The 12,647-nt window shown below is 41.3% G+C and overlaps 1 protein-coding gene and 3 pseudogenes across 1 annotated transcript; 1 reads left to right on the top strand and 3 right to left on the bottom strand.

The window, feature by feature from the left end:
- Positions 1-923: 923 nt before the first annotated feature.
- On the bottom strand, positions 924-3,898 carry LOC147435902 (uncharacterized; annotated as a pseudogene).
- A 342-nt stretch (positions 3,899-4,240) lies between these two features.
- Positions 4,241-7,211, top strand: LOC147435901 (shikimate O-hydroxycinnamoyltransferase-like; annotated as a pseudogene).
- Positions 7,212-7,380: 169 nt separating this feature from the next.
- On the bottom strand, positions 7,381-8,188 carry LOC147435900 (uncharacterized; annotated as a pseudogene).
- A 33-nt stretch (positions 8,189-8,221) lies between these two features.
- Positions 8,222-9,595, bottom strand: LOC147435899 (MFS-type transporter clz9-like). Its single transcript, XM_086487802.1, has one exon. It carries the CDS (start codon positions 8,891-8,893, stop codon positions 8,222-8,224), a length of 672 nt encoding a protein of 223 aa, XP_086343928.1. The 5' UTR covers positions 8,894-9,595.
- Positions 9,596-12,647: the final 3,052 nt, after the last annotated feature.

Raw genomic sequence — 12,647 nt, 5'->3', positions numbered from 1 at the left:
GGAGTCTAGGCTTTTCTATTAGACTAGAATATTGAAAAATCTTCAATAATATAAGATTTGGGCCCATTTTTTAATTTAAAATGTCCTTGCTGGTATGAATGGGCCACCCTAAAAAATTGGACTAGGCCCAAAAACGCCCAGCCCCTCATTACTGTCATTGGATGCAACTTTTCCCTCCCTCCACTCACTTATCCTCTCTCTATACACCAGATCTGGACCTCTCTCTCTAGAATCCAAAATCTTGGCTTTCATTCTCTCTCATCATAGAAGAGTACCTTTTTTTGGCCTCCCCTCTCTCTCAGATCCACCTTCCCCTTTCCTCCCAAGCCTAGTTCTGAGTTTCGACACCTTTTTGGCCATGGAAAGCTTGGAACACAGACCATTTTTCCTTGCTTGACCCCTTTCTCTCATGTCGGCACTTCCTGTCCGACTTTCTTCTTGATCCATTCCTTTCATGCTAGCGCCCTTTCTCCACTCTCACCTTGGGGGCTCCCCACACATCTTATAGAGTGTAGAGCTTCAGCTTGCAAAGCTTTAGATTTTAGGGAGCTTCAGCTTGTAGAGTGCGAGAAAGTGAAACACAATGAGACGTAGACCTCGCTCAAGCGTGGACTCATTTTGCTGCACCAACTGGCGAGATGACAGCGGCCATTGGGTAACCACAAGCTTTGTGAAAGGCATGTGGGTGACCATGCATCCAAGCACAAGGGGAGCCCACAAAGTCTCACATCAATACATCGAATTGAAGTCCGATCACTGGAAGGGTCGCATGATGGAGATGAAGAAATCTTCCGATGGAAGCAAGCAGGTGAAGATACAACACGTCTACAAATCTTCACAACTATGGATCAATGATGCCAATCGCAAGCACTTTCCTGCAAATTGTAAGTATTTCTAGTGTTATTTTCAACTGTCATCTGTCATCATGCTACAGCTACATTAACACAACATAATACTGTCATCCATTCTCTAGAATCACATGTGATACCATACATTGATTTAGTTCCCTTCTTTGCAAGGATATTCATGCCTTTGTCCCTTGACCCTTGAAATTGAGTCTCGTATGTATTCCAGATATTAGAAGGTGGGTACTTATTTTCATCATACAACATCCAAAGATTCTCGTGAAGAGTCTTGACAATTTCTGGTCTGAACCTTATTGCTCTTTACTGATCTAGGCCCTCAGAGACACAAAAAACAAGCTGAGGGTGCCATCAACGGAACCCTTCCCACCAACTCCTTTCGAGAATGCCATTTGTGAAGAGTGTGTGTCTTGCCTAACAAATCTCTGCCACCTTTAGCTTGACATCCAAAATAGAGACACCATGTCTTGATTCGCACTTTTGAAATATCCATTTTTGTAGTGCTTCTTCTTCATCGAAGGTGAGTATTGCTTTCGGCCCTCTCCTCCTCTTTTGTGATCGTCCTTCTTCCCAATTTGTTATTGCAGATTTTCTCGTGCCAAATTGCATGGATCATTTTTGCAAAGAAAGTCCTTGTTCTTGCACCGAAAGAGCTTTTGCCATGTACTCCTCCGTCCAAGATAGCTTTGCACAAGTTTGTTTTTTGGTGGCGGTTTTGGAGAGGAGTCCTCTGGTTGACATATTGGTTCTTGATGTTGTATAACTGTGCTTGGTCTCAGAAATTTTGCCTTGGCTTGGAGCGCACAAGGACGCTTCTTAGTTTTTTGTTGTCCATTGATTCGTCTCTTCTGGATGTCATGAGCTTGCCTAAACAACGGTGAAACAAGTGAAGTTTGTCTTGCTGATGCACTACCTTTTCTCTTTCATGTTGATCTTGTACCTCTGAAGCTCTTTCATGTTGATCTTGTACCTCTAAACATAGCCTAAATGCAAATATAAAACTGATTATTAGCTAATGAACTATGCAATCGATTTAAAATAACCGTGGTGGACAACATATGTGACATATATAGACTTTAAATGACTATGCAGATTCTTTACAATCCTACTTGTATTGTTGGAACTCAGTCGGTGATACTCTCAAGTAGGTGAAATTATTCCTTTATAGAAGATTTTTTCTTTGGGGGAAGGGGAGTGGTCTTCTCTGGGTTGGCAGCTCGCTTTGCAACTACTGTTGTTGAAGAGGACTCCTTGGGATTGATGAAAGGAGCTTTCTTTCTTGGGACACTGCACAAACATGAAGGATGGCTTTACATGCACATGTCGACAACAACAAGCTCGGCTACCATGTCTATGTACTAGTTGAGAAGTACACAAGGAATCAACCAAAATAGGGTGTCTTTCCAGCAAACATGTCTTGCACTCACATGGAGCCTTTGAACCCATCTGTGTAGAATTGCATATTTGATCAAAATTGGTTCTGAAATTGTTCTGCAAATCAAGTTTGTTTGTTCTTGTTGGGATTTCTAAATGGTTGTAGTATACACTTGCAAGTTTGTCTGTTCTTGCTGGGATTTATAAATGGTTGTAGCATGGATGGGTAGGAGGGTATAAGGTGGAAATCTGAGGCTAACATGAGTAAGATTTAAAGGTAGAATTGGTTGTAGTTTGAATGGGTTGAAGCTAACAGAGTGGAGTCATGGAAACCAAAGTGAGAGCCAGGTAAGAGTGCAGGAGACAATTGTAGGGCAGAAAAGAGAGTGTTCATGGGGTGCAAGACAAGTTAAAAAAAGTGGTAGACACCACATATTTTCATGGAGGTGTAAATCGTGACTAGTCGTAACTATAAATTTATCTCTCATAGTGGCTTTAAATGTTATTTTGATCGTCACTTGGAAATTGTACTGATTGTATTTCTACATGGATGATTCATGATTGCTGAGGTATACTGTCTTTGATAATGTGTAGTGTGGAGCCTGCGTTGGAGAGAGATGGCGCCAGATTAAAGAGGGCATGGAGCCTTCTCAGAAAGAGGAGACGTTAATTCTGTAATTTTAAGACACATCATGTAAGAATCTTAATATTGAAACAAGAAGTTTTTTTTTTTGGCTGGACCATCATGTTTCTAAGTCTTGGACCTAAAAAGGCCACCGCCTTTTAACTGGTACCTCTACACTATAGTCGTCTCCTGATAAGTGACTCTTTCTCTCTCTCTCTCTCTCTCCCTCTCTCTCCTGGTACGAGGTAAACCAAAGCTATTTCTTTTTATATTTATATCTCACATAGACTAGACTAGGTTATTTTTAACACTCACTTTATTTTTAAAACACCCAATACTTCTATAGATTCCCCCCCTTCTCCTTATCTACGCACCGCTTGTACACACAACCTCTACCCCTGTTCCTAATCCCCCCCCCCCCCCCCCCCCCCCCCCCCCCCCCCCCCCCCCCCCCCCCCCCCCCCCCCCCCCCCCCAAAGCTCTACAGTGCTGAACAGCGGATACTTGCAAGCTGCACAGTAGAGAGGAGAATTTGCGAACTACTTACAAAAAGAGAAAGGGGGGAAGAGAGAGAGAGCGCTCTGCGCAGTGGAGAGAGAGTGAGCCAAAGTGTTTGGAGGGGGGGGAGAGAATCCTAGTGCAAAAATGAATGAAGGGGAGGAGGACGTATTGCAACGGATATTTAAATGATTCTGGTGTTTTTGTTATTTTTCCAAAATCAAGGGCACATTATTTATAGAATATAAGTTCTCTACAAAACGCAGATCATTCTGTCTCTATATATACCACAAAGACTAAAGTAAATGTGTAATTTGAGATTGGTTGCTTTTGCAACCAGGTCCACAACGACAGGAAGAGTGTGATGGTGACAGATTGGTTACTTTCATTTCAGAGCCAAGCTGAGGTACTTTATTGATTTTGCAATATGCATGCTGCATGTTGCTTCTTCTTCTTCAACTGCATCCCTCACCACTGCACGTCTGCTGTTTGCCCATACTACATACTATTAGTAAGTATCACTCACCTTCTTCTCCATGGCTCACCCACAGTGCAACAGCATCACAAAGTGGATCAAACGAAGATGCTTAACAGATGTTACTTCTTTTGTTTGTCAACATACGCCTAGATTATTATTTTTTGTGATCACGGGACACTCAGTGGTGCTGCAGCCACTTCTGACAGAGCTTAGCATGCAAGCTTTCAGACATGAGAAGCGGTTCTTGGAGTTCTTGGTTAGGCGTGGGTCAAGATTGTCTCACATAGACAAGCTTTTTCTTTGGGATACCTTCCAAGGGGAGTTGAAAGGTCGTATCCAAAACTTAGCTACACCTATCAATTTCGGGGGCTGAGTTGTGTAAAGGCAAAGCTATTTACACCTATGATCAAACATAGCCTCAAAGAACTCAAATTGTTTCAAAGATTAGAGAGTGGTTGTCCCGCACCCGACAATGTAGAGGGCATTGAAAACAACAACATTGCGTGGGAATTAAGCATGCTGCAAAGCATCAAAAGGAGCAAGAAAGATACTCATTATGAGAGAATTTTTTTTGAGAAAGTCTATCATGACATTAGCGACGGATGGGTGACAGTGGAGAAAGAGGAGGAGATGGTGATCTCTGAAGGCAAAGTTCCAGTGAAGAAAGAGGAGGAGGTGGTGGTCTTTGAAGGCAAAGCTCCAGTGAAGAAAGAATAGGAGCTACAAACAATTGTTGTTCTACGTCCTACTACCTAGTGCACCTCTTAGTTGTGCAACATTATTTTAGAACTCCTTGGAAAACTATCAGCTATGGCTCTTCAATTTTGTGTGTCTGAGTGAGCCTAGGGGTAAATAGTTTTTTTGCTTATGGGTATCTCTTATTATATGCGATCCTTGGATAAAGAGTTTTGTTTTTCTTATAAGTTTCTCTTATTATATGTGATCCTTCAGGACTCCTCGGCTTCAATAAATCTTTTGTTTTTAAGCTATGGGGCAAGTTGAGTTGACAGTGATATCCATTTCTCTTTGACATGTTATAGATTCTAGACTAGAGGTTAAGATTTGATGTTTTTCCTTACTAGTAATGATAAGAGGCTAGGATTTGATGCTTTCTTAGTGATTTGATGGTTTTTTGCATTTATTACAAGACATCCTTCATGTTAAAGTTCACACACTTAAATCGTTTTCGATCAGACATCCAGAAAATCCTTCTAGCAATTGATTAGAAAAGAATAGAGCTTCCTCTGGGTCTTACCTGCATCATGTATCTTAATCTGCCTTCTTTACTTGGTTTTTCTCCTGTTGTTAGGTTATCCACTCTAGGTACCAACGTTTTGTCTTTAGTTTGAACCCTAGTCTAGGGTCTAGGCTTGACTCTCCGCCTCGTGCCCACATGCTCTTCTTTGTCTTGCTCTTGCACGCTTAGGCTTCAGCCCAAGCTCCAGCCTTCATAGTGCTCCAATCTCGAATCTCAGGTCTTTCTTCTCTAGAGTAGGATATAGCGTTTTCTTCTCGACTCAGTATCCTCCAACGTAGAAATCTTTCTTCTGAGCATAAAAGGCGACCAAAGTTTCTCATTCTCGTTTCTCTTTCAGGCTCAACTACTCAACCAAGATTCACTTTTCAGGTTGGTCTTTTACACTAGTTCTTCAATTATAAATACGTGTTTTCATAAGATTTGAGATCTTTAAGATTTACAATTTCCAGAACTTAAAAGTTCAATGCTAGCTCTTTTGTGTTGATTACGTTTTTCCATGAAATCTAAGAGCTTCAAAATTTACACTCTACGGTGCTTAGAATCCCTTAATTGTCTTGTAAAAAAATTTAAGTCTGTTTATAGTCTGAACAGATCTACACTATGCAATAAGTGCTTTTAGTATGTTTTTTTTCATGTGTTACTGCCTTAATGCCAATTTTTTTAAAAAATTCGTTAATCAGTTAAGGCGAGCAGCTCAAAATCGTATGCCATGATGTAGGGACTACCTTTCATGAAGTTTGGGTGGACTATGCATTTGATATGTTCTTGTCCATTTTTGATGCCCATCTTTAGTTTGTGATTCTTGCCCCTTCGCGTGCAGATATTGCCTTTGCAAGCATATCCAATGTGCCCCTTCTATTAGCCCAGGTCAAGTTTATTACTGGATTTCATCATGTATCATATTTGCTAGTTTTGTGATTGGGTATGTGCAAATGCATAATTCATGCACACACTTTTACACATAAAACCCATCAATTTTCTAGCTGACAATTCTCTCATGTCAAGAAAGGAGTTCTTTTCCCAAAGAATTTCTTCCTGTAGCATTCAACATCATGATGTAGTTCTTGGGAGGGATCACATACCTAGCTAAGATCCGTTGACACCAAAGACATTTCCAGTTGCTACTCCACCCTAGTTGCCATTGGCAATCTGTCCGGAACTGCACCTCGCCTGGTATCTCTTCTGTCCATGTCACTCATTTTGAACATGGCTGCAGCTACCTCGGCATCAGGCTGCATCACAATGTCTGTAATGGCTTCCTGGCCTACCATTTCTTGAGCTCTTGGGCCATCCTTAATGTCAACAAAGGTGGAGAAAGCACATCTATATAAAGGGGGGCGGCCGAGATTGTACGCTATCCAATCCATTATATATAAAGGGGGGCGGCCGAGATTGTATGCAATCCATTATCAAGCCTCCTCACATAGATAACCACTCTCTTTTCAATGAAAAAGCTTTGACTTGCCCCCATAACAACCCTTCCAACCACCCTGAGTACCAAATCACCCACCTATCAAACTTCATTAGTGTATGGCCAGCAGACACATTAAGAATTTTCCCCTTTATGCCATCATTCATTGATGATGTGAGGGCAAAATTATCTGCGAGCTCAACTGCAGGAGTTGCTACAACGTATACACACAATACAAAATTTGAAGCACTAGCTGCATACTTGTGGCTAGGCATCATTAGTGCAAGAGGTCTTGCAGTCGATGGTCAAAGCAGCTTCGATCCCCTCCTTGCCGGAGAGCTACTTCAAGAACATGGTCTTCTATGGTTATACGACATGCAAAGTAGGAGATCTTGTCTGAATTCCGTTACCATTTTTCGTAGATCTAGTGTTAAGAGTGCCACAGTGGATGATGCACACATGAGGTATGCTTTAGGTTGGCTTACCATGCAAAAGTCTTGAAAGCGAGTCATTCCCTCATTATGCATCCCCTTGGTCGACCTCATCATCACTAGATGGTCCAGATTTCCATTCTATGAGCTTGACTTTGGATGGGGCAAGCCTTCTTACAAGCGAAATTCCGGCTATTTGATGCACTCATCATCCTCATGCCATCCCCTTTGGGAGCAGGGCATGTGGATGCCCTAGTTGGTCTTGTTGGCTGAAAGTAGTTTTAAAGGGCTACTAGGTAAGAGGCCAAACACTAAACCCGCATACTTGTAGTAATGCCTCAGATACTTCTAGCAGCCTGTTGGCAAGACTTTCACAATTTCTCCATTTGTCTTCTTCATGCATTGGCATGGAATGGATGATCGACATGGAAAGGCCTTAGAATTAGACCTTCTTAGGAACCACCCTCCCAAATAATAGCTCGCATTATTTTTTCAAAAGTGAGTTGTTGTGCTTCCCAAGATCTCCTAGGCCTCTTTGCTTGAGCTACCTCTTCTTGTCGTCGTCTACGTGCATCTAGTTCGACTGCAAGTGATTCAAGTCGTCGTTGCTCTTTCTCCACTTTCTTATGCTCTCTTGGTTTTGCAATCTCGTCTTTCTTAGCGTTCTTAGCCTTCATGCTCGCAATATATTGGGATGAAGTGAGAATTAAACTGTTTGTATAGTCCACAAATGCCTCTCGAGGTGCTTGCCTTACTGATACCTCTGGCACTCATAAAAGATCAATTACACGAGTGTTTTTGCTTGGAGATTGGTTTCTTTGCATCGGCTGCTTGCTTGAAGAGCTGGGATTGTTCTCCTTATCAGACTCCACCATTTCCCAAGCCAATCAAAGATTTGATTGTATGTTTGTGTTATCTTCTCCCTGCCAAAGTATTTCATGCTAGTTGTTTGCTGATGGAAATTCTAAATTGATGTCAGCATACCCTTGTATAGGTGGCAAATTAGTATCATCTTGAAAATAATCTCCCTGTAGCAATCTCATAAAACTGATTTGATGCGCGGATTCAATCTGATCATGTGACGTTGATAAGTCAATTATCCAAATCTTCTTGTGACTTGCCATTGAACGTAATGCTAGAACAGCCTCATTCTCTATTCCTGCACTAGTTGGAGTGCTAGGTACCCCTGAGATGCTTTCATCATCTTGACTTGCTGGTTCATTTTTTATATGTATATTATTGCATGGCATGCCATTGATTTTTACCGCTGAAGCATCACGTGGCTAAATTCCTATTGCCCAAAAACTTGCCTTAATGTTTGACTTCATTAAAGACAATTTCAGGGCACTGGCCACAATGGTTGCGAGCTCTCTCTTGCTTGCTTGGTGGCTGGATGCTGTCTGCCGCTGCCACATTGCTCTCTGTTTGCAAAAATTCATCTTTAATGATTTGAAGATGGAGACATCCAAGGGTTGTAGCTTGTGTGATGTATGGATAGGTAAAGTGATAATATCTATGCCAGCTTCATGTGCTCTTGCCACAACTTGGAGGGAATCATGACTTTCATGACCATTAAGAACTAAAAGGTGTCTAGTTTTAAATCCAATATCTTGTATTATGAGCTTTCGTAAGTGCTCTAGCCAATCTTGGAAGAGATCGCCTATCATCAATGCTTTCTTTTGCATGGCCATTGCAGCCCTCGTTTCACAATCTTCGATGTAGTTGTCATTCATTCTAGTTTCCTTCAATATATAGTATGAAGAGATTGCATGGCCAGTTGCATTAACACAACATAATATTGTCATCCATTCTCTAAAATCACATGTGATACCATACACTGAATTAGTTCCCTTCTTTGCAAGGATCTTCATGTCTTTGTCCCTTGACCCTTGAAATTGAGTCTCATCTGCATTCCATATATTAGAAGGTGGGTACTTATTTTCATCATACAACATCCGAGGATTCTCATGAAGAGTCTTGACAATTTCTGGTCTGAACCTTATTGCTCTTCACTGATCTAGGCCCTCAGAGACACAAAAAACAAGCTGAGGGTGCCGTCGACGGAACCCTTCCCACCAACTCCTTTCGGGAATTCCATTTGTGAAGAGTGTGTGTCTTGCCTAACAAATCTCTGCCACCTTTAGCTTGACATCCAAAATAGAGACACCATGTCTTGATTCGCACTTTTGAAATATCCATTTTTGTAGTGCTTCTTCTTCATCAAAGATGAGTGTGGCTTTCGGCCCTCTCCTCCTCTTTTGTGATCGACCTTCTTCCCAATTTGTTATTGCAGATTTGCTCGTGCCAAATTTCATGGATCATTTTTGCAAAGAAAGTCCTTGTTTCTGCACTGAAAGAGCTTTTGCCATGTCTTCTTCCGTCCAAGATAGCTTTGCACGCATTTGTTTTTTGGTGGCTGGTTTTGGAGTGGAGTCCTCTGGTTGACATATTGGTTCTTGACGTTGTATAACTGTGCTTGGTCTCAAAAATGTTGCCTTGGCTTGGAGCGCAAGAGGAGGCTTCTTAGTTTTTTGTTGTTCATTGACTCGTCTCTTCTTGATTTCATGAGCTTGCCTAAACAACGGTGAAACATGTGAAGTTTGGCTTGCTGATGCATTGCCTTTGCTCTTTCTCGTTGACCTTGTACCTTTGACCATAGCCTAAATGCAAATATAAAATTGATTATTAGCTAATGAACTATGCAATTGATTGAAAGTAACTGTGGTGGACAACATATGTGAAATATTTAGACTTTAAATGATTATGCAGATTCTTAACAATCTTACTTGTATTGTTGGAACTTAGTCGTTGATTCTCATTAGGTGAGAGTATTCCTTTACAGAAGATTTTTTCTTCAGGAGAGGGGGAGCGGTCTTCTCTGGGCTGGCAGCTTGCTTTGCAACTACTGTTGTTGAAGAGGACTCCTTGGGATTGAATAAAGGAGCTTTCTTTCTTGGGACACTACACATGAAGGATGGCTTTACATGCACACATCCACAACAACAAGCTCGACTACCATGTCTATGTACTAGTTGAGAAGTACACAAGAAATCAGCCAAAATAGCGTGTCTTTCTAGCAAACATGTCTTGCACTCACATGGAGCCTTTGAACCCATCTGTGTAGAATTGAATATCTGATCAAAACTAGTTCTGAAATTGTTCTTCAAATCAAGTTTTTCTGTTCTTGCTAGGATTTCTAAATGGTTGTAGTGCACACTTGCAAGTTTGTATGTTCTTGCTAGGATTTCTAAATGGTTGTAGCATTTATGGGTAGCATGGTATAAGGTGAGGCTAACAGGAGAAAGATTTAAAGGTAGAGTTGGTTGTAGTTTGAATAGGTTGAGGCTAACAGAGTGGAGTCACGGAAACCAAAGTGAGAGCCACGTAAGAGTGCAGGAGACAATTGCAGGGCAGAAAAAGGAATGTTCATGGGGTGCAAGACAAGTTAAAAACAGTGGCAGACACCGCATATTTGCATGGAGGTGTAAATTGTGACTAGTCGTAACTGTAATCTCATCTATGATAGTGGCTATAAATGTTTTTTTTATCATCACTTGGAACTTGTACCTATTGGATTTCTGCATGGATGATTCATGATTGCTGAGGTATACTGTCTTTGATTGTGTGTAGGTATGGAGCTTGCGTTGGAGAGAGATGGCGCCAGATTAAAGAGGGCATGGTGCGTTCTTGGGAAGAGGAGACATTCATTTGTAATTTTAAGACGTCATGTAAAAGTCTTATTATTGAAACAAGAAGTTATTTTTTTTGGCCGGCCCATCATGTTTCTAAGTCTTGGCCCTAAAAAGGCCACCGCCTTTAATTGGTACCTCTACCCTTTAGTCATCTCCTGGAAAGTAACGCTCTCTCTCTCTCTCTCTCTCTCTCTCTCTCTCTCTCTCTCTCTCTCTCTCTCTCTCTCTCGGTACGAGGTAAACCGTAGCTATTTCTTTTTATATTTGTATCTCACACAGACTAGACTAGGCTATTATTAAGACTCCCTTTATTTTAAAAACGCCCAATACTTCTATAAATTCCCCCCTTCTCCTTATCTATGCCGGTCTTGTACACACAACCTTTGCCCCTACTCCTAATCCCCCCCCCCTCCAAGCTTTGCAGCGTTGAACAGTGGATACATGCAAGCACATGCAGGCTGTACAGTAGAGGGGAGAAACTACGAACTGCTTACAAAAAGCGAGAGGGGGGAAGAGAGAGAGCGCTCTACGCAGTGGAGAGAGAGCGAGCCAAATTGTTGGGGGGCGGGGGGAGGGGGGAGCCAAAGAATCCCAACAAAGAAATGGACGAAAGGGAGGAGGACGTATTGTAGAAAATATTTAAATGATTCTCATGTTTTTGTGATTTTTCCAAAATCGAGGGCACATTATTTATAGAATATAAGTTCTCTACAAAACACAGATCATTCTGTTTCTATATATACCATAAGACTAAAGTATATATGTAATTTGAGATTGGTTGATTTTGCAACGAGGTCTACAACGACAGAAAGAGCGCAATGGTGACAGATTGGTTACTTTGAATTCGGAGCCAAGCTGAGGTACTTTCTTGATTTTTCCATATGCATGCTGCATGTTGCTTCTTCTTCTTCAGCTGCATCCCTCACCACTGCACGTCTGTTGTTTGCTCATACTACATACTACTAGTAAGTATCACTCACCTTCTTCTCCATGGCTCACCCACAGTGCAGCAGCATCACAAAGTGGATCAAACAAAGATGCTTAACATATGTTACTTCTTTTGTTTGTCAAAATACGCATAGATTATTAGTTTCTGTGAGCACGGGCCACTTGGTGGTGCTGCAGCCACTTTTGATAGAGCTTAGAATGCAAGCTTTCACATATGAGAAGCGGTTCTCAAAGTTCTTGGTTAGTTGTGGGTCAAGATTGTCTCACATAGACAAGCTTTTCCTTTGGGATACCTTCCAAGGGGAGTTGAAAGGTCGTATCCAAAACTTAGCTACACCTATCAATTTTGGGGGCTGAGTTGTGTAAAGGCAAAGCTATTTAGACCTGTGATCAAACATAGCCTCAAAGAACTCACACAGACAGCAGGAGCATTGTTTCAAAGATTAGAGAGTGGTTGTCACGCACCAGACAATGTAGAGACCATTGAAAACACAACATTGTGTGGGAATTAAGCATGCTGCAAAGCATCAATTGGAGCAAGAAAGATACTCGTTACGAGAGAATTTTTTCTGAGAAAGTCTATCATGACATTAGCGACGGATGGGTGTCAGTGGAGAAAGAGGAGGAGATGGTGATCTCTAAGGCAAAGTTCCAGTGAAGAAAGAGGAGGAGGTGATGCTCTTTGAAGGCAAAGTTCCAATGAAGAAAGAAGAGGAGGTGCAAACAATTGTTGTTCTATCTCCTACTACCTAGTGGACCTCTTAGCTATGCAACATTATTTTAGAACTCCTTGGAAAACTATCAGCTATGGCTCTTCAATTTTGTGTGTCTGAGTGACGCTACGGGTAAAGAGCTTTCTTTGATTATAGGTATCTCTTATTATCTGTGATCCTTGGATAAAGAGTTTTGTTTTGCTTATAAGTTTCTTTATTATATGTGATCCTTCAAGAATCCTTGGATGTAATAAATCTTTTGGTTTTAAGCTATGGGGCAAGTTGAGTTGACAATGATAGAGATTTCTCTTTGACATGTTATAGACTCTAGACTAGAGGTTAAGATTTGATGTCTT

This window comes from Adiantum capillus-veneris, chromosome 18 (assembly GCF_014529385.1).
Source record: "Adiantum capillus-veneris isolate H3 chromosome 18, ASM1452938v2, whole genome shotgun sequence".
Classification (NCBI taxonomy): Eukaryota; Viridiplantae; Streptophyta; class Polypodiopsida; order Polypodiales; family Pteridaceae; genus Adiantum; species Adiantum capillus-veneris.
This window is presented reverse-complemented; position numbering and strand designations above follow the sequence as displayed.

Excerpts from the sequence above, each read along its gene's own strand:
- LOC147435899 (XM_086487802.1), bottom strand. The coding sequence starts at position 8,893 with ATGTTGTATGATGAAAATAAGTACCCACCTTCTAATATATGGAATGCA.